The following is a 21506-nucleotide window of genomic DNA, read 5'->3' as shown; positions in this document are numbered from 1 at the left end:
CCCAGCGACCCGACCTCAGCCAAGCGACAGCGCGAGCCTCAGGTGGGAGGCGTGCAGAGAGGCCGGTGACTCACAGGGCCAGGCCCTCCGGGGCACCTGAGTGGGCGGCCAGCCTGCTCCGGCAGGAAGCTGAGGTCGGCCCAGCCAGAGCCGGGGAGAGGTCCTGGGCCCCAGGTGAGAAGCCAGCTTCCCGACAGGGGTGTGCCAGCGCTGCCCAGAAGGCCTGGGCTGGCACTGGGACTGGGCTTGTGAAACGGGTCGCCAGCATCCTCCTCCAACAGGGCACCTGCTGACACTGCCTCCTCCGGGCAGCTCCCCTGGCGTTCCCAGAGCCCTGCCTGCCGCCCAGGGGGAGCTCAGGGCCGGTTGGGCTTTTCCTGCGTGGGAGAGAGAGAGGCTGCCTCCTTTGAGAGTGTTTCATGATGTTGATGAGGCCGACGCGGTGCCCCAGGGCCAGGTCCTGGGACGCCCTTTTCCGGGACGGTCCCCTGACTGGCTCTCCGTCTGGTTACCACACTTGGTGGGAAGAGAGGGCCCCTGTCCCTCATAAACTAGTGGGTGGAGTGACTCAGTGACCCAGGACAGTCCGGGCGCTGAACTGTCGGGGAGATCAGGCCAGAGCCAGGCCCCGCCCCTCCGTCTGGCAGCCGCCGGTTCGGAGAGGTCCAATCTCGGTTTCACCGGCATGGATAAAGAGGGGGTTGCCAAGGGGGTGGCTAGTAAACATTTACAAACTGCTCTGCTCTGCTGGGCTGCGTCTCCCGCCAGTTCATCTGGACCAGAAAGCGCCGTGAAGAGAGGGTCTGGGACACCCCAGGGCTCTGCAGAGCCCTCCCCATCCTGCTTCGGGGCGATGACTCTGGACCCCATGGTGGGACAGGGGGAGGGGCCTTCCCCATCCTGTGCCGTACCCTCCTACTCCAAACATCAAGGCCAGATTTCCTTTTAAAAAGCACACCGGGTTGCTCTAGCCAGTCTGGAGAAGAACTGATCCACCCAGTGGTGCTATTTCCTTGGCTTAACTTCTCGTCTAGGCCCCTTAAGGTGCGGCCCTGTCTCCCGGGTGCGTGTGTCTCTGTGCATCTGGGTGGCTGCCCTGCAGAAAGCAGCCCAGGCATGCAATGTGGGGGAGAAGGCAACCAGCCACGGAGGGTTCCCAGGAAGCAACTCGTTTCGCTTTGGGTTTTGAGAGGCCCTGGCAAAGCCCCAGGCGCATAAAACAGCTATAATAAAGCTTTGGAAGGTTTCGGGAGCGTGAGAAAGAGGAAACGTCCTGTGTGTATGGGTGGTGTCGTGTCACCCGAGACCCACTGGGGGGCAGCAGAGAGCGGCGCCGGGTGGCCGGTCGCAGGATCCCGCGCGGGAAAGAGGTAGGCGTTCCCCGGCCTGCCTGCCAGCCGCGGAGGGAGACCCCGAGCCCAGGCTGTGCCTGGTGGCGCTGGGTCTGCGGTGGTCGGTGGGGCCCGGAGCCACCTGGGTTGGTGTTCAGTGTGTTCAACCTGAGGGAGCCCTGACCCGCGGGGCTCAGATGGTGGGGCGTGTCCTGAGAAGCCAAAGGTCTCTGGTTTAATTCCTGGTCAGGGCACATGCCTGGGTTGTGGGTTCGGTTCCTGGTCGGGGTGTGTACGAGAGGGAACCGATCGGTGATTCTCTCCCTCCCTTCCTCTCTCTCTAAAAAAAAATAAAATAATAATAAAATGAAAAGATAGCTTAAAAAATTAAACCCAAGGGAGCCCGGGACAAACAAGGAATGATCCTAGGCCCCAGAAATCAGACACAGGTTCAGAATTTGTGGGGACGACATCTTGAGGCCCTTTGCAAGAAAACTAATATAAAATCACGGACATAGACTTAGCACGAAGGTGAGCACTCATTCAGAACACAAGTGGAAGTCCCGTCGCACCGGGGTGCTCGCAGGCCGGTGTGCCATCCCTCCGGGTTCTCTCTACGCCGTGTCCCAGACCCGCGTACCCAGAAATGCTTCCAGGTGGCAACCCGGCAGCCCCTCCGCTCCGGGACCTTCTGCCGCCTCCGTTCTTGCTCCGCAGGCGGCCTCAAGCCAAAGCCCCGTCAGCCTCCTGGCGAGTCCACCCGTCCCAGGGGGACCCCGGACCTGCTGGAGCAGCAACGGATCAATGCCTTCCGTTCCCTGCATCCTTCCTTCCTTACCGGCTATGTCCGAGCAGACATAGGTTTGCACACTGCCATCATTTACGGCAACTTCCCCCTTCACCCCTGCGAGGGAAGCTGGTGAGATGCACATCCCCAGGGCACTTCTCTGACTCTCTGGGTCCGCGTCAATAGCCTCATCCCACACACCTGAGCCCAGGTGCATGTGCTCCAGCAAAGCCCCCACGTGTGCGCGCGGGGGGCGGGGGCTGGAGGGGCGGAGTCAGTGTTCAGAGGGGACAGAGTTCCCGCTTTGGAAGATAAGGAGCGTGCTGGAGGTGGACGGTGGTGACAGCGATGGGAATACGCTAATGCTCCCGATCTGGGCGCTTAAAAATGGTTAGGATGGTGCCCTGATTGGAGTGGCCCAGTGGACTGAGCCCTGGCCTGAGAACCAAAAGGTTGCTGGTTCCATTCCCAGTCAGGGCACATGCCTGGATTGTTGGCCAGGTCCCCAGTAGGGGGCATGCGAGAGGCAACTGATGGACATTAACTCTCCCTCTTTCCCCTTCCTTCCCCTCTCTCTAAAAATAAATACATTAAAAAAAGAAAAAAAAGAATTGTGATGATAGCCCTGGCCAGGTGGCTCAGTTGGTTGGAGTGTCGTCCTATACACCACAAAGTTCTGGGTTCGGTTCCTGGTCAGGGCACGTACCGAGGCTGCAGTTTGATCTCTGGCCTGGGTGTGTGTGGGAGGCAGCCAACTGATGTTTACTTCTCACATCAGTGTCTGTCTGTCTTTAAAATGAACTTTAAAAAAGGCAACAATAGACACACAGAACAGCACTCCCCCATCTCTTTGATCCAGTGTCTTATTGCTCCAGACTCCTCCCGGTTACCAGGTATGACCCCTGTTCAGGACAGTTGCCCCCGGTATCAGGTCCACCGGCGTGACTGGACCGATGCGGAAGAAGAGCAGGTCTGTTTCCCGAGAGACCCGAGCACTGAGGTGGACGCTGGCGTCTCACCCGGACCTGCGGCCAGGCAGGAGCTGGGTTGGGAGGCAGCCCTGTCTCCGGGCAGCCGCTGGCATGCCTGGGCTCCCGCCGGGCGCCCATCTGAAGCATCTCTAGCAAACAAGGGCAATGACTCAGTGCATGAAACCAACATTGTTTTTTTAAGATTTTGTTTATTTATTTTTAGAGAAGGAAGGGAGGGAGAAAGAGAGAGAGAGAGAAACATGAGTGTGTGGTTGCTGGGGGCCGTAGCCTACAACCCAGGCATGTACCCTGACTGGAAATCGAACCTGCGATGCTTTGGTTCGCAGCCCACGCTCAATCCACTGAGCTACGCCAGCCAGGGCTCCAACATTATTTTTGTCCAGGGCCCTTGAGAAGCAGAACTCTACCCCAGTTTTTTATTATCATATGTGAGAAAAGCAGAATGATCTGATTCTGCCTGGCATTTGTTGTCGTCACAGGGTTCCCGGTATAAATTTGAACAAGAGGAAGTTCATTCTGATGTTTAGCAACGTGGAGGGGGTGGAGGGGGTGGAGGGGGGCAGGTGGGAACCAAAGGGGGTGGGGGCCTGGTGAAGGGGACAGCACCTGCAGGAAGCCACTCGGCCCCTAGGTGGAGCCACAGAGCCTCAGAGCCAGGCGCCGGGGAAGGGGAGCAGAAACCTCCCAGGCCGGCCGCCTCCCTGAGGATTTGACTCACCCACGAACGCCCAGGCACCTGGGTACCGCTGTACCTCCAGACCCAGTGGCCTGACCTGCCGAAAGGCAAAGAGATGATTCTGAGTGCTTCTTTGGGGAAAAGAATCTGTGTCTGTCCTAAACCCAAGTGTGTTTTTCTTCTTCTCCGGGTGAGGCCCCCTTTGTTCTGGGCTCGCCCTCTCGGGTTGAGGGTCCTGTCTTCCAACGGACGGCTGACTAGTTTGGGGTTTCCTTGGAGGGGTTCATTCTGGGGTCGGAGCCCGGGGCTGGACTTTAAAGGTGCTTGGAGCAGGGTACAAATGAGGTCATGGGGTCTGTCCTCTCCGCGGCCTCCTTGAGATGCAAGGGGTCCCTCTGGCCACACTTGCCACAAGTCTCCTGCTGCCGAGGTGCTGGGTCTTGTCCCCTCAGTTCAGGAGGCGCCCAGCACCTCTGCTGAGGAAGGCACGCACCTTCGGGGAGACAGCTACATCTTGTTAACACGAAGAGAACGAGGCTGTGTGGGCACAGATGCCAGGCCCCTCCCCTGGCTGTGTCCTGTGGCTCCAACCCCAGCTTGAACTACTTAGAGTGTTGCCCTGGGCCCCGGCCCAAGGCGACCTGAACGTCCCGGCTCGTCATCCCCGCAGCTGCACCACCGACCGGGGCAGCTGGCTTCCCCCGGGGCTAGTGCCCGAAGCCTGACTTCCCGCCGCCCCTTCTCTGAGCCGGGCGCTGGTCCGGGCGCTCGACGGCATCCCCCTGCTCACCGCCTGCAGAGCCCCCCGGGGCTCATCCGGCCGCTCGCCCACCGTCCCCGTGGAGAACCAGAGCACAGGTGAGCGAGGGTTAACACGGCCTCGGCCTCGGCAGGGGAGGCGCCCTCTGTTCCAGCTCCCGCCCACCCACACCCCAGATCTCCTGACTCTGGCCACCTGGGGAGCCGCCCTCCCCAAGGGGTGACTTCAGTGCAACTTTTTGGACACAGACTTACTGGAAGACCCCTCCTCCCTTTGCTCAGAGGCCCTGCACCTGAAGGAAGTGACCAGCAGAGACACTTGGTGCCCTGAGCGAACTTCCTGGGAGCCCTTTCAGGGGTCCACCGGCTGCCTGCTGCCGGCCTCCGCCCTGCCCGCCCCTCCCCCACCCCCGGCCCAGGTGCAGGTCAGGGCGGGGCTCCGGTGAGTGCTGGGCAGTTGGCGGGGGTCATGCCCTGGATTTCTTAATCCTCTTCTCTTTCGTAGCTGAGTTTTCTATGCAAACTGACTCAAGAACCAAACCTCCTGTTTAAAAAAGGATACTTATTATGTCTAATGGGGCTAAGTGTACACTCATTTTAGAGCACCGGCTGTTCCCTCCCTCCCTGCCCGGTCTCACCACCCTGTGACGGCGTGCCTGATCAAGCCCCTCGGGCACCGGGCACCGAGTGGACCCGGACCTGCCCCAGGCCGCAAAACTGGAAGGACGGCACCCTAGGAGGGCACGAATGTGGCCATGTCATCTGTGCCCAGAACCACGCGGCTCACCCTTCCTTAACAATATAAAGAAAAAGAAGATCCTCACTCCCACTTTTCAGGTTGTGACTTTTAACGGATATGAAGTGCATGACATGCGTATCTGCCGTCTGAGAAACCATTATCGACCCGGGCAGCACCGCCCTGGGCCCGGGAGGAAGCAACCCTCCCCACCCCCTCCTCCCCGCGCCGGCAGACTCGCTGAGCCCAGGCCCCTCCCTTCTTTGAGAGAGACCCACTGCTTCTTGTTACAATCATTTCCCTGTTTCTCTCTTCAGCGTTACCACCTACTTATGTTTTCCTAACAAATAGAATTAGTCATTCCTAGCAAATTTCATTTTTCTCCAAATCGTAAGAGAAAGGGGATTCAGCACGTCACAGAGGGGGTGGAAGGGAGGCCGCTGGGCTGCGTGGGCTCGGGAGGCGGAAGGGCCCTGGGCACGCAGGAGAGAGGAGGGAAGCCAGCGGGGAGGCGCCTGGGGGGCGGCCAGGGGCTCGGGAAAGGCGAGGGCTCTGTCCTCCGCACATTCTACTCGTGCAGCGGGGTGTCATCAGCTGCAGCCTCGATGTTCCAGTTCAGGTCCTCAGGCCTCATCTTGGAGCTGCAAGCCTGTGCCTTTCAGCAACCTGCTCCTGTCGCTCCCACCCCCTGGTCCCAGCGACACAAACCCAAAGGGGCAGACGCTGTTGTTCCCGCCCCCCCGTCCCCACCCCGTGAGAGGAGGAGGGTGCAGAGGGCTGAAGGGCCGAGCTGAGGCCACGCAAGCCTGCGTCTGTCTTTGTCTGGCTTATTTCGCTTAGCATGGCGCCCCCCAGGTTCACCCACGGTGTCACAAACGGCAGGATTTTCTTCCTTTTTTTTATTTTTAAGATTTTATTTATTTTTAGAGAGGGAAGGGAGGGAGAAAGAGAGAGATAGAGGGAAACATCAATGTGTGGTTGCTGGGGGTCATGGCCTGCAACCCAGGCATGTGCCCTGACTGGGAATCGAACCTGCGACACTTTGGTTCTCAGCCTGCGCTCAATCCACTGAGCTACGCCAGCCAGGGCCTGATTTTCTTCCTTTTTAAAGTTGAACCGCATCCCATTATATGAACAGACACACACGGGTGCCCCTCTGTGTCTGTGGGGGACTGCTGTCGGGAGCGTCCTGTGGAAACCCAAACCTGTGGACCCTTGAGTGCCTCAGTCAGCCTTCCACAGCCGCGGACATGGGGCCCACGGAGGCAGAGCGCCGAGTGTGCACCTCACGTCACGTCTTCTTCGCCCGTTTATCCGCTGACGGATACTTAGGTGGTTCACACACCTTTGCTGTTTTTTACGTTTTCTTTTTATTTGAGACAGCGGGAAAGGGAAGCATGGATGTGTCGTTCCGCTTATTCATGCACTCATGCGTGGGTTCTCCTATGCGCCGTGACCAGGGACCGAACCCGAGACTTTACTGCATCGGAAAAATGCTTGGACTGCGGCGCCTTGGCTGTTGTGGAGGGCGCGGCAATGAGCGTGAGAGTGCAGATGCCTCCGTGAGATAATGGGCTTGCTTCCTCCTGCAGTGGGACCGGTGAGTCATGCAGTAGTTCCACCGGTGCTTTCTTGAGGAACCTCCACACCGTCTTCTGTAGCAGCTGCATGTGTTTCATCCCCACCGCCAGCACACAGGGCTTCCCCTGCTCCCACATCCTCACCAGCTCCCCTCCTCTCGTCCCTTGGACGATGGCACAAACCGAGGACTGGATCTTTTTCCGCGTGGCTCTGCACCGCGTCTCCCGGTCTTCTCTTCCTCAGCATGGCGATTCTTCCCCGTTGTAACTGAGTGCACATTATCTGGCCATTTGGCCCTCCGCTGATGAGCCTGCTGCGAAGGACTGACCCGGGCTACCGTTGATGGTGTCAGAGTTATCATCTCCGGTCGGGGTTGTTCCGGGGTTGCTCCGAAGCAACCTCTGGAGCATATGAGGCCCAGGAGACAGGCCGTAAACCTAGACGCAGAACTGCTGGGTAAAGGGTATGGCCGTTTTCAGCTTCAGGGACCGTTTTTAGCTATTTCCCAAAGAGGTGGTGACGATGGACGGTGCCGCTGTTGCTTCCTATCTGCTGCTCCACGTGGACGCCAAGAGCTAACAGGCGGGCGGTTGGAGGGAACAGCACGAACACACGCGAGTGCAGAGCAGAGGCCCCCGCTCCCAGTCCTTTCCCCCCGGCGACCGGCGCCAGCGGTTTCTTCGGTTTCTTTCCATAAATGTTAGAACTTGTTTACATGATATATTTAAGTTTTTAAGACGACAGTGTATGGGTGGTACTTCTAAGTCTGAAGATAGTGTGCAAACGAAGTATCTGTTGCTAAATGAATTGCTGCTGGTAAACCCTAGCTCCCCAATCATCTGTAGGACGTTTACTGAGCACCACTGACGTGCTAAGCGCTCGTCCAGGAACTCGGGAAACGGCAATGAACAAGAAGGCAAGAAAATCGTGCCCAGGTGGAGTACACGTTCCAGTGTGGGCGGGTACAGAGTGAACGGTGTGTCGAATGACGTTAAGTGCTAAGGAGAAAAAGGCACCAGCGAGGAGGACTGGGGAGTGCTGGGGAGTTCTTCATCTCCAAGAGCTGAGGGGGTGGGTCCCTGGGGAAGAGCAGCTGCACACATTCAAGGACTATCGGGGGGTCAGAGGGGTTGGAGCTCAGGGCCGAGGGGGACAGCGGCAGATGACGGCAGACATGGGCCGATTCCCGATCCCCCAGGGAGAAGCGGCCCCATCCTGGGCCGTACTGCTTGCAGGGCTGCCGACGGGACAGGACGCATGAGGGTGTGAGAGGAAGAGAGACATCGGGGAGGACAGCCAGGCCCCGGGAGCTACGGCAAGGGAGGGAGTGTGACTTACTGAGCAGGGAGGGAAGACTGTGAGAGGAACACGGTCTGGCCGGGAGGAGGGCCTGGCGAGACAGCCGTGCCTACACACAGCCGAGTGAGCCATGGCCCAGGCAGGAGGGAGGGCTGGAGTGTGGAGTTTAGGGGAGAGGTCCCGGCCGCAGACATGTGGCATTTACTGAATGGACGGGACTTCACCCAAGTCGTGGGCCAGGGTGAGACCCCGAGTCCAAGCACCGCTGCGTCTCCCAAGTCCCCGGAGGCACCAGCAGAGGAGGGTGGGCAGAGTGGCCCGAAAAATAAGTGTGTGAGGAGGCTGGAAGGCAAAGGATAGATGTCCCGAGAAGAGAGGGATGGTGGTGAGAGGTCAGGAAAGATGGCTTCGGACATGCAGTACGGGGCTTAGCAACGTGGAAGGCGTCCGTGACCTTGATCATTGAACAGCAGAGACAAAACCCCGACGGGAATGTGGTCCCAGGGAATGGGAGGAGGGAGGAGGAGAGCGGGTGTGTGCATGCGTGAGCAGCTCTGTCTGAGAAGTTTTGCTGAAAGAGAGGGGTAGAGAAGGCCCGGCAGGTTGAGCGAGTAGAAAAAGCTGAAATGGGGAGGCGACAGACTGTAAGGACACAGGGCATGGAAATCCATTCGCACTTTGGTAAAAATAACTCATGATGGTTTTGCCAGAGGATTGGGCCCCCCGCTTCGGCCCTCCTTGAATCCAGGGCAACCTCATAAACAACAGACAGTCATGGACACGTGATTAATTCCGCAGCACCATTTTCTCATTACAGAATCCAGGATGCAGTAATATCCAGGCCGAGCTGCTACGGTCTCTGGCTCCCTCTGGTGTGTTGGCAGCGGGCCGCGTAGCCTGACCCCCGTCCTTGCTTCTGCCCAGCCCGACTCCGCAGCTCCGCGCGGCTGCTGCGGCGGCTGCTGCAGAGGCACCGGCGGGGCCTGACACATCCTGGCTTTCCCTTTTGTGCAGCCACGTGCCTCCCTGCAGAACCCACACAGCAGCTCGGCCCTGCACGCTCATACACAGGAAACCGCCTGCAACTTCCTCTCCGGGCGGATTTTAGACGGCGAGACCGCGACACGCACTCCCGCAGGCCTTTCTGCAGCCCAGCGGCCACAGGGCCTCGGCGTCCGGACTCGCCCGCCCGATTGGCGCTCCGTGAAACCGCGACGCGTGGTGGCTCGGCTAGCCCACGCTACCCCACCCCGCCGGCGCCGCCCAACAGTCGCCGAACCTTCTGGAAGCGACGCCGGGCAGCCAGAGCAGGTCGCCCCCGAGGCCTAGAGGGGCGGGGCGCGCAGGGCGGGACTTGCGCAGGAGAACGCGTCCGATTCGCCGTCCGAGCGCACGCCCCGCCTCGCGACCGCCGTGACCCCGCCTTCTCCCTCCCCCTCCATGGAGCCGCCCAGACTCATTCATTCCGCGCCGGGCCTGCCAGGCACCTGCCCTCTCCTTCAGCCGCCCGCCGCCAACGCCGCCGCCAGCATGTCAGGCCCCGCCGCGGATACCCCTTCCGCCATCCAAATCTGCCGGTAAGAGGGGTGCACGGCGCGGCGAGCGGCCGAGATGCCGAGGCACCGCCCGGGCCTGTCCCGAGCAACCTCCGCGTTCTCCCCGCTCGCGTCCGGGGTCAGTTACCCCCCGCCCGCCGCCCGCCGCTCGCCGCGGGACCCCGCCCACCCCACCCCCTGACCCCCAGCGGCCGGGTGCGACTCCGGTGCCGCAGAGCCAGCGGCCTCCCAGCGCGCCTCCCCGCGGGCCTCTGGCGCATCCCGGGGCCGGCGCCGCGGTCACGCAGGCCCTTTGCGCGATTATCGGCGCGACGCCTTTGCCGGGCGGAGGTCGGAGTGAAGCCCCCGCGCCCCGCCCAGCCCCGCCCCGCCGGTGCCGGAGCATGCTGGAGCCCCAGCTCAAGTCACACTGAACCCCCTAGTGCAGGCTTGTTGTCTGGGCCGTGGTGAAAAGCCAAGCGGATCTCCCGAGAAGTGGGGCGCGAGTAACCAGCTCGCTGGTCGGCGTCTGGAGCTCCGCGAGCCCTTCGATGGGTGCCCTAGTGGGCGGGGGCTGCAGCTGTTCAGTCCTACTTAGGGCACCGGCACTGGTTTTGAGGGGAGCCAGAACTAACTGGAAGAACAGGAAATGCCCCTCCTCGCTAACAGTTTACTGCTAAGAAGAGGGAATGGTCCATTGAGCCTGGAAGCATCTTTCACAATGGGGGCAAACGGTCGTTCTCAGCGGACCACCCGTGCCGCCTTCCAGGGGAGCCGGGTGGAGGGAGGCCCCCAGAGGCAGCGCGAGGTCGGGAGCTGTCTTTTTGCGCTCAGGAGGACGGAGGGCAGCCTCAAGGTTATTTCCTCTCCGTTCCCTTGGGCAGAATCGGAAGCGGGCACGCTGGTGTTTGATAGTGGGCTGAGGAAGGGCACGAGCCGGGGCGGCCGCGCACGGGCGGTGGGGCTTGGACCAGGGCCTGTCCTGCTTCAGGCACCGCCAAGGGTGAGAGCGGCTTCGGGTTGCTGTTCTGGAATCGGTCCTGCAGGTCTGGGCTTCCAACATCACCCTGGCTGAGGCCCAAGTCAAATTAGTTTCCCGTGGATGTCGACCGCACCCTGGAAGAGTAAGCACTGGATCAGCGGGGCGACCTGACTGCACCCCCTTTTCTGTCCTAGTCCAGGGTCTTTGCTGACCTGAAGGTCAGCTTTAGCTTTTCTGGGGAGAAGAAATCTTTGGGGGAGCCTTGCTCCGTTTGCCTTGTGAGGGTCTGGGTGGCTGTCTTGACCCCACCCACTCCGAGTTCCTGGGGCAAAAGGAACAGGAGTAACTGATATTTGGAGAGAGACAGGCCTGGAATGAGGCTCTGCCTCCTATTGGCTGGGTGACCTTGAGGTTCATCCTTCGGGAAGGGCTCGTGTCTCCCTCACCTCACTGGGTGTGTCCCACCTTCCCGGGGAAGGAGGCAGGGATCGCGGGCCGTTGCCGCTGCCGTGGGAGGAGGAAACCCAGTGAGTGCGTCTGTGAGTCGTCTGGCCTCCAGAGCCGCAGGGCAGCCCCTCCCGGGTCTTCTGTTTCCGGCCCCACGTCCTTTCCACCGGGCTCGCCCACAGAAGAGGGCACTGACTTCAGTCTGCTCGTGGAAGGCTGGGCTTTTATTTACCTCGTCAGGATAATACACAGCAGGTCTGTATGTACTGTCTCTTTTTACAACCAGCTTCTCACCTGAAACTTGCATAGTGTTATTAACCAGTGTTACCCCAATACATTTAATTTAAACAATAATAAATATCAAACGAAAAGGAAAAAAAACCACTTGTAATTTATGTAATGTTATTAACTGATGTTACCTCAATAAGTTCAATTTAAAAAATAAGTATAAGATCCCCTCCGGCTTCTAACAGGCGATAGATAGACTGTTGGGAGTTTCAGCTACATCTGTGTGTGCACAGACCTGCGTACCCACCGTGCTTTGCAGCTGCTCCTTGCACGTTCGTAGTTGCATATCGTCCCTGAGCGGCCGCCTGGCTGTGGGATCTTGGGCAGCGTACCTGGCTGAGGTGAGCCTCAGGTGCCCAGCACAACTGCCAGAGGAGGGAGGGCCATGGTCCGAAGGAGTGCGCTTTGTGACCCCAGACCTGGGGAGCGCGGACACGTCAGGGCGGGGAGCCCTTTAAGGACATCTGAGCTGACACCCTGTGTTGAAAGAGGAGCCTCCTGGCCCAGGACAGCCAAGCCCACGAATTTAACACGTTTCACTGGACACCTCCAAGGAGCAAAGCCCCTCGGGAAAGGGACCTGGAACATTTGGTTCTGGCCTTACGGGGTTTCACAGGTCGGCGGGGAGGGGGTGCCCAAACCCCCACCACCAAAGACGATTGCGAGTGGTCACATGCTCTGTGGGTGGGAGGGGGCGCTGAAGGGACAGGGGCTGCCCAAGGGACAGGGGCTGCCCAGGCTGGCGAGGCAGGAGTTAGAGCCAGCCTCGCAGTCTCAGGCCTGCTCGTGAATTCTCCCTCTGCACTTTGCCCGTCTGACCCTGCTGTGCCCCATTTTCTGGTGCGTTGCTCTAAGTGTTAAAGAAAAGAAGTGCATCCATGCCTGGCAGGATCACTGGCACGCTGTCAATAAACGGGAACTCTTTTTGTCTCAGAAGTGGGACACGGGCCCAGGCGGCCGGTAGCCTGGGTTTGAATCCCAGCTCTGCCTCTTGCAGGTGTGCCGCCTCGGGCATGTTCCCTCACCGTCCTGGGCCCCCCGCTTCTCATCTGTGAACCGGGGTAGCCGTAGTGCCGGTCTCAGGGTCGCTGTGAGGGTTAAAGGCTGTGGCAGAGCGCCTGGCAGAGGGAGCCCTTTGTCTGCGAGAGCCCGGACTTTGGCCAGCCGCGCCACTGTGTGGCACTGTTCCCTCCTTTGGGTCCAGCCCGACCGGCGCCGGTCTGGGGACAGCGTTTGCAGCCTCAGGAGAGCATTTATCCTTTGGTTCCTTTGAGGTGATATTAATTAACATTTAGTTAGCCAGTTACATTTTTCCTGTAGAGCTCACAACGTCAGGCCCGGAAGGACCCGCAGTGGCCTTTGTCCCCGCTCTGTCCCTTTATGGCGGGGGCGGGGGTGGGGGTGGGGGGACATGGGGCTCCCAGAGGGTGAAGGCTTGGCCGAGGAGGCTGCGACTGAAGGCAACGGGAGGGTCATTCCCCCCGGGTGACTGGGTGCCCGGGCCCGCTGCTCTCGCCCACACGCATGGAGCCCCCTGAGTGTGTGTCCTGACGGAGCTGAGGGTGTGTCGGGTCGCAGGTGGCGGGAGGGTGTGGGCGGGGCAGCGGGCTGCGCTGGGACTTTGCACAGCGAGCTCCTTGTCTGTGCTGCCCAGTAGGGCAGCCACTGGCCTCACGGAGCCAGCGAGAGCTTGAAATGTGGCCAGACTCGGAGAAACGGAATTCTTAGCTGCGTTCATTTACATGTATCTGAATGTAAACATAGCTAGCCTCCTGTGTCCGGCCCCTCCCTTATGGGCCAGTGCAGTATGTGGAAGAATTTAAAAACCGGAATTCCTGGTAGGTCTCCGGGGGCAAAGGTTTCCTAAGAAGTTGGGCGCTGTCTGGGGACCGTCTGGGGACCGAGGTCAGCTCTCAGACAACGGAGCTGACGGAGGCAGGCTGGACACGGCCCAGGGCAGGCGACACCGAATCCTGTGTTTGTAGGTAGATGTGTATGGTCTGCAAGTTATCCTTTGCTTGCCGGTGTTTTTTTTTTTTTTTAAATTTTCTGTAATGAATGGTACGCTCAATTTGCTTTTTATTTTTTTTAATTTAATTTATGTATTTTTAGAGAGAGGGGAAAGGAAGGAGAAAGAGAGGGAGAAACAATGAGTGGTTGCCTCTCGTGTGCCCCCAACTGGGGACCTGGTCTACAACCCAGGCATATGCCCTGACTGGGAATTGAACCTGCGACTCCCTGGTTCACAGGCCAGCTCTCAATCCACTGAGCCATACCAGCCAGGGCTGCTTGTGGGTGCTTTTAGAGGCAGACCTGCCAGGGTGTGTCTTGAGGTGAGGGGCCTCAGTCCTGTGAGTGCCTAGAAAAGTGTGTGGCATCTCGTAGATGTGCCAGGGAGTGTTAGTGCTGTGGACCTAATTTTAGTGCGTTGTGGGGTGGGGAGCCTGATTCCCAGAAACCACATCCACAGCCAGAATTCTGAAACGTTCCATAAACTGATGTGCAGCGCTGGCTCCCTTCCTACTGGGAGGTGGGGGCCCCTGGTGAGAACCCATCTCCGCAGCCCAGAGAGCCTGTGGTTGGGAGGCCGTGCTCATCCACTGTCCGGTCTCCCTGTCAGTGGGCCGAGCACCCTGGCACCACCCTTGGCCTGGCACCGCAGCTGACCTGCTCCTAGGTTTCCGTTGGCCGCAGGCTGCTTTCTCCTGAGGGCGGGGCCTCTCCAGGTGGGGTCGAGCCAGGGTGACCGCACTATATGTCTCCTGTCCACTTGGCTGTTTCCTTAACTCCCAGAGGTGTCCTGGGGAGCTGGATAAATTATACAGTCACCCTCCGTGGTCACTCTACCCTTGACCCTTGGATACTTACGGCTGAATAATTGAGGAAGCTTGTTACAAATACAGATTTTCTACATGCATATTATACTTCAGGAGAAAGTCAACAAAACCTTTTTAAATCTTTACTTTTAAAAATCGTTATTTTTATTTTTAATCTTTATTTTTAAAAATATTATATATTTTTTCCCATTAGTCCCCTTATACCCCCCTCCCCCCAAATGCAGATTTTGAAGTGTTTGCTAGGTATTTGGGGGACCTTGACTAGTCCCATGATAGTTCATGATATTACGGGATTTGTAGGGATTCGTATGGTATTTCAGGTGGGGTAATTGTTCCGTGGTTCTGGTTTTAAAAGGAGTCCTTATCTTTTAGCGCTGGGGTGCCAAACTCATTTTCATGGTGGTGGGGGGGGGGGGGGCAGGCCACATCAGCCTCGTGGTTGCCTTCAAAGGGCCCGATGTCCTTTGAGGACTGTGTAGAAACAAGGTTCCAGCCGGATTCAGCCCCCCGGCCTTGCGTTGGCCGCCTGGGCTATAGAGGGAAGGCTGGGACATTTGGGGATGCCAAGCTGTGGTGTCTGATGTTTCCCTCGAAACGCATGTGGAGTGGGGGAGCGGGTGGGGGCAGAGTCGGTGGCTTGGGGTTCTTTGGTGGGGCCTGGGGAGTCATTTCCTTTTTTCTTCTACCCTTGGTCAACTTCTGATGTTTTCCACAATTAGAGAATGAAAGGAAGTCAGCTCCGGGACCCCCCACACAGCGGCTGCCTCAGCTCCTGCAGGCGCGGGAGAGCCACTGTCTGGAGTGGGGGGCTGCGAGTGGCCCCCTCTTCTCCGGCCCTGCTGTGGAGGAGCCCGGGAATGCAGGCTGCCTCCCAGCCCTCCTGACCCCTGCTGTGGGAAGCCCTTCCAGCCCCGGGGCCTTGTCCTAAACGCCCGAGGCCTGCTGCCTCCCGTTGTCGCAGCCTGTCCAACACCAGGGCTGCGGCTGGGCCCACCCTTGTGCTTCTTACGATGGCCGGCTGCGGTGCCCCTCTGCAGTCAACACCAGGAAACTTGGAGGCTTATCTGGGTCTGGAAATTGCACAGCTCACCTGGGGCCACTCGGTGGGATCCTGGGGGCCGGAGCCTGCGCTGGGCCCCAGATTCTGCTTTGAACATAAGAGTGGGGACGTCAAGGTGGGAAGAGAAAAAACAAGGGCCTCAAAGGGTCAGTGTCTGAAATCAGGCCAGGTCTCTAAAACAAAGGAGCCTGGGTGGGGGAGGCAGCCTGGTCCTGCACTTTGGCCCGTGGGGGCTGGCCTTGTGTTTAGGAGACCGTGGCGGGGGAGGGGGGAGGGATGCAGGTGGAGCCTCAGGCTGCGCTTGCATTCCACAGAAGCCCCGTGGAGGGGAGGTGCCTGGGCCTGGCTTGGGAAGCCTTGGTGGGTGTTGCTCACAGCCCTGCCCATTTCCTCCATACACTCACCGACTGGCTTCAGGTCTGCTGGCTTCCTCTCTCATTTGCTTAGGAGAGAGAGGGCAGGGCTGTGACCAGGCGACTCTGGATGAAGAATTCCTCCTGGCTTGCTGGGGAGGACGTTGGGGGAGGAGACCTGCCACGTTCCAGTAGGGAGGCCCCGCGGCCGGGACTGGAGTGGGGCTGCCGAGCCTTGTGCTGTGAACTGGGAGCTGGGAACAGGCTGGCCCCTCTGGATGAGGCTGCTGGCCCGCGTTCTCTGCCTCCCTGGGCTCGCGGGTGGGCAGGCCCCTGCCCGGAACTGTTTTGGACTCGGGAGCTGCACCGGGTCACCCCGGAGATGGTGGGCTCCTGTTCCGGCTGCCAGAAGCAAGTCTGGACACATTGTCTCTGGAAGGTAGTGTTTCCAGGAGAGGCCTGGGTCTTCTTGCCACTGTCGTAAAAGAATTACAGATCAGCAAAGCTATTCGCCTTGCAATCAGGGTTTATTGGTGGTACATTCTCTTAGACTCGGCCGAGGCGGCGGGGGGCGGGGCGGAGCGGGCGCGGGGGTGGGAGTGGGGGGAGGTGCAAACGTTCAGGGCCACTAGGGTAAGGGCGGTGGAAGTGCCGGCCGGCAAAGGCCGGGGTGGCGAGCACCTCCGGGGCCTTTGTTCCGAGCGCAGATCCGGGCGGCCGGATGGGGGTGGAGCAGCTACGTACTGATTGACGGGTAAAGGTGGTGCCTGTGAGCACCCAGAGGTGTTAATGGGCTCCTTCCTTTGGGCTCTGTGGGCCTTTCCAGCCTGTCGGGCCTCAGGATGAAAGCCCGGTGTCTGAGGCTTTCCTTCCCAGAGCGCGCGGGGCCGGCCGAGACGGGGACCTTCAAGGGCTGACCCCCTCCCGTTACCATGGGGGTTTTGTGACGCTGGGGCCCCCGGCGCTGGCCCGGCGCTGCCGAGTCACTGGGTGCGGCGTGTCTCCCTCCTGCTGCTGCCTGTCTCCGTTCGCCATCCATCCTGCGTCAGTGTTACACGGCGTTTCCTGGCAACCAGGACGCGCGACTCCGGGGAGCAGCAGCCGCGGAGCTCTCCCTGCGCCGTCTCCGTGTCCTGCCCCAGCGGGACGGAGGGGGCGCCGCCGTGCCCGCCGCCGCGGTGATGGCCCCCGGGAACCGTCCTGCCCGAGGAGGGGCCGCTGGGGGGACACCCCAGACGGACACCTGCGTCGGCAGAAGCGCAGGTGCTCCGGGATTCCTGACTGCCATCCAGGCGGGGGCAGTCGTGTGGGGTCTGTGCTGACTTGGGGCCCCTCCGGGTCAAAACCGCAGTGAATTGTGGGACACCCAGCTGGTGACGGAGGCCCAGAGACTTGGTTGGTGTGAGAAGGAAAAAAAAAAAAAAAAGAACAAACAGTTTACGCAGGAATGAAATTGCTGGGTTGTGTGGTAATTCAGGGTCAAGATGAGAAACATCCAAACTGGAGAGAATGTTCATGTTTATCTGAGTCAAACTGGTGATATATGACGAGGAGTAAGACCTCAAAGGCTCTTGAGAATGACGGTTTTACAGTTTCTTTCTTTCCTTTTTCTAGAATTGAAAAAAATTTTTTTTTTTAAAATTTATGCCCTGGCTGGTGTGGCTCGGTGGATTGGGTGCTGGCCTGAGAACCAGAGGGTCACCGGTTCAATTCCCGGTGAGGGCACATGCCTGGGTTGCGGGCCAGGTCCCCAGTGGGGAGCATGTGAGAGGCGACCACACGTTGATGTTTTTTTTCCCCTTCCCTTCCCTTCTCTCTAAAGCTAAATAAATAAAATCTTAAAAAATTTTTTTTCCACCTGGCTGGCATAGGTCAGTGGATTGAGCTCGGGCTGCGAACCAAAGCATCGCAGGTTCGATTCCCAGTCAGGGCACATGCCTGGGTTGCAGGCTACGGCCCCCAGCAACTGCACGTTGATGTTTCTTTCTCTCTCTCTCTTTCTCTGTTTCTCTCTCTCCCTCCCTTCCCTCTCTAAAAATAAATACATAAAATTTAAAAAATTTAAAAAATCCCCCCCCCCCCACAAGGTTTGTTGACCTAGGTGCACAGGAACCACAGGCAGGGCTAGTGTAAAACCTTCCGCTGGAGGAGTCACGGGCCTGAGGCTGATGCCCCACCGAGACCGGCCCAGGTCGGCATCGTCCAGTCGGACCGCTCTCGGAAGAGGCTGCGCCCTTCCCCTCCCCGCCCCGCACGCAGCACGAGGGCCTCCCAGTTTCCCCACACCCTCAGCTGCGCTGGTTATTACTGTCTTTCTATAAAATATGTTTATGTGCCTTTTATTTTTAGACAGAGGGGAAGGGAAGGAGAAAGAGAGGGAGAGAAACATCAGTGTGTGGTTGCCTCTCGCATGCCTGGAATGGGAGTTGAACCGGCGACCTTTTGGTTCCCAGGCCAGCGCTCAATCCACTGAGCTATGCCATCCAGGGCCTCTTGTCTCCTTTTTAAAAATTGAAGTATACAAGGGGGTTGGAGAACGCACGGGGGTGGTTTCCCATTTGTCCGGCTCCGTCCGTCCTGGACTGTCTTGTCTTGGCACAGGCCGGCCACTGGCAGGGGACACGCTGGAGATACACCGGTTGAAAAGTCAGTCCCCAGGCTCTGCGCCGCGGCCTCCTCTTCAGCCGGCTGAGTATTCTGTTACGTTCTGGGCACCAACAGGTGGAAACTGTACCCTTGTAACTGATCCCCATGCTCAAGGGTGTGTGGCCTCTGTTTTGTCAATGACACACTCACTTCTTTGTGTGTGTCTTTGCTGTTCTAGTGCTCGCTTTCACTCGGGTGCGGGCGTTTGAATATTGTATTTATTTATTTTTAGAAAGAGGGTAAGGGAGGAAGAGAGGGAGAGAAACATTGACTGGTGAGAGACCGAGGCAAGTACCCTGACTTGGAGTCAAACCAGCGACCTTTAGACTCACAGGCCAGTGCTCAGTCCACTGAGCCACATCAGCCAGGGCTGGTGTGGAGCTGTTTGATTGTCATCCCGTGCTTCCTTTCATGGCAGGCTGGCTCCCTGGCCATGCGCCTCCTGCCACCAGGCTCTCCGAGGCGGTGACACGAGCCAGCCTCTGGTGGCCGGCTTGGCCCCGGTCTCCGAAGCACATCCCGGCTGTTCTTGTTTCAGCCATTCCCAACGATGACTGTTTTTTTCCTGAGATGTTGGGACTTTGGTCAATAACAATTTTTTTCACTTGATTTTTGCTGTAATTGCTTCCATGTACCTACTAAATTTTTTACATTTGTTTTGCTATAATTAAGGGAATATAGAGTACAATAGGAGTAACTGAGAGGAGGTTTAGTCTTGTGGGAAGGTGCCAGGCTGTCTCCCGAAGTGGCTGCACTGCCCAGGTGCCCCCGGCCGGCCGGCAGCGGGAAGGACTCCTGCCGTGCCACTGCGCACTCTCGCTGGCGCTGCTCTCATCCGAGTCCTGGGGTCCGGCAGCTCCGGGAGGGGTGTGGCGGTTTGAATTTGCAGCTCTCTGCTGACCGTCGACACTCAGACAGGTTTAAACTTCTGTTATTATCAATGCAGAATATACAAACTAATTTTCAAGGGGATTTTTTTGTCCCAAAGCATATTCACATTAGCAAAATTTTATTTTAATTTTGAAAAACATTTATTTTTTATTGATTTGAGAGAGATAGAGAGAAACATTGATTTGTTGTTCCCCTTACTGATGCAGTCATTGGTTGATTTTTGCATGTGCCCTGACCAAGGATTGAACCCGGAACCTTGGCGAATCGGGACAGTGCTCTAACCAACTCACCTACCTGGCCAGGGCAGCAGTATATATTTTTAAGATAAGTCAGCCGATACGCCACTTTATCTCATTTTATTTTTTCCGTCGCAGTTTATCTCCCCATACTCTGTTCTACCTCCACCCTCTCCCCTCCCCCCACATGTGCCATTTTATATCTTTTTATTTGCCAAGTACAGGTTGATAGTGTCATTAAAGTCATTATTAGTTTTTTTAAATGCGATCTGGATTCTGTGCCTATTAAAAGCATATGATACCATAAACCTACACAGTACTACTGGAGCTGTCCTAGTAGCCGTGTTATAGAAGAAAGCTTATTTTTAGGCCCACAGATAAAATGATGACATCTTCCAATAAGCTTTTAAGAAATATTTGTCATGTTACATGATTTTAAAAGATAAGACAATTATGTGAAAAGAAGAATAATTTAAGAAAACATACTTTCATGTCTTATATTTTAACATTATACATTTTAATTTTTCATCGCAAAAGTAAGATAATGATTTTAAACTAATAGGAAGAAGATATGCTAATTATAAATAAAATGCCTCATTAATGTGAGTTTGGGCCTTGACTGGTGTGGCACAGTTGGTTGGAGCATCACCCAGTAACCAGAAGGTTGCAGGTTTGATTCTCGGTCAGGGCACCTACCTAGGTTGCAGGTTCGAGCCCCAGTCCAGGTATGTAAAGGAGGCAACCAGTCGATGCTGCTCTCTTGCCTCAATGTTCCTCTCTCTCCCTTCCCCTTTCTTTAAAAAAAAGTGGGGGGGGGGGCAATGAAAAAATGTCCTTGGGTGAGGATTAAAAAAGAAAAAAAGGTGAGTTCGTGTCTAAGTGGGAAGAAAACCCACATTTATCTGCTTTTTTCTGTGTTTAAGTCCTTGAAAAAGCTTATGCATTTTTGCAGAATTACCACTTAAAAATACTAACAGTGATGACAACCATAAATGTATACAGATGGCAGCTACGTAATTTGTATGTTTAACATGTTAAATGTACGCATTCCTCTGTTGAAGCTCCCGGTGGACCACCTCCAGCACCAATATTAAGGATTCTTTTTTTTTTTAAGATTTTATTTATTTATTTTTAGAGAGGGAAGGGAGGGAGAGAGAGAGAAACATCAATGTGTGGTTGCTGGGGGTCATGGCCTACAACCCAGGCATGTGCCCTGACTGGGAATCGAACCTGCGACACTTTAGTTCGCAGCCTGCGCTCAATCCACTGAGCTACGCCAGCCAGGGCAGGATTCTTTAATTTCATCATATAGCACCGACACTAAAGCACCCCGCACTGCGAAGGCCACTGGAGAAGGCACCACGAAAAAACGCACCGACCCCGTCACGGTGGCACCTCCTCACAAGGCGGCCCGTGGCCCTTCCCATTGCCACCCCCCCTCAGCACTCGCGTGGCCCTCTGCTGTGTCCAAGGGGCGGGGGAGTTTCCAGAGCAGCACAGAGGCGGCGAGAACTGGGTCTCCTCTGTCTTGGGTTATCAGCCCTGAACCGCGTCATAAGCTCCAAACTGAGAGGCTCGGTCCACAGCGGCGCCCCGCGCTGAAACGTCGAATCCTGGGCGCACACCAGCGCGTCCCTCTGACCTGGCTATTTCCCTGACACAGTCACCCCGCCTCCCCCCGCCCCTTGAGCTGCTGCGTTTCAGGACCTTCTCCCAACACCAGCAGCGCCCTGCAGGGTTTGGGCGAGTCTGGCGGATACACTGTGCACAAGGAGGCCGCCCCGGCCGCCCCGCCAGAAGCCAGGTTTGCCAGAAGCCGCCCCTAGGATGGTCTCGATGCGGCGGCTCCCGTAAATTCGTGGTTGGAAGTGTCCCCACCCAGCCAAGTCGTCAGGTGGCTCTCCGGGGGGGACTGCTCCACGCTCTGGCAGCGATTCCCACTCGGCCGCGCGAGCGTGACTCCCACCTGCCCCACCGCTGCCCGGGGACCCTCCCCGGGGCAGGGGGGCGTCTTCTCCAGGCGGAGTCTGTGCAGATCTTTTGCCCATTTTCTTCTTTTTTTTTTTTTCT

The 21506-nt window shown here is 57.5% G+C and overlaps 1 protein-coding gene across 2 annotated transcripts in view; it reads left to right on the top strand.

The window, feature by feature from the left end:
- The first annotated feature begins 9285 nt into the window (after positions 1 to 9285).
- The window catches only part of ACOT7 (acyl-CoA thioesterase 7), a 61573-nt gene continuing 49352 nt past the window's right edge, over positions 9286 to 21506 (top strand). The window contains exon 1 of one of the 2 annotated variants that reach the window (XM_028511563.2): positions 9286 to 9738. In XM_028511563.2, coding sequence (XP_028367364.1) covers positions 9602 to 9738 — 137 coding nt within the window. In that variant the 5' untranslated portion in view covers positions 9286 to 9601. Of the gene's footprint in view, positions 9739 to 15840; positions 16103 to 21506 lie in introns of those variants that run through there. The other variant, XM_036025249.1, reaches the window with a different exon arrangement.

The sequence above is a fragment of the Phyllostomus discolor genome, chromosome 5 (assembly GCF_004126475.2).
Source record: "Phyllostomus discolor isolate MPI-MPIP mPhyDis1 chromosome 5, mPhyDis1.pri.v3, whole genome shotgun sequence".
NCBI classification, from domain to species: domain Eukaryota; kingdom Metazoa; phylum Chordata; class Mammalia; order Chiroptera; family Phyllostomidae; genus Phyllostomus; species Phyllostomus discolor.
Note: the sequence above shows the minus strand (reverse complement) of the source record. Positions and strands in the feature narration are given on the sequence as shown.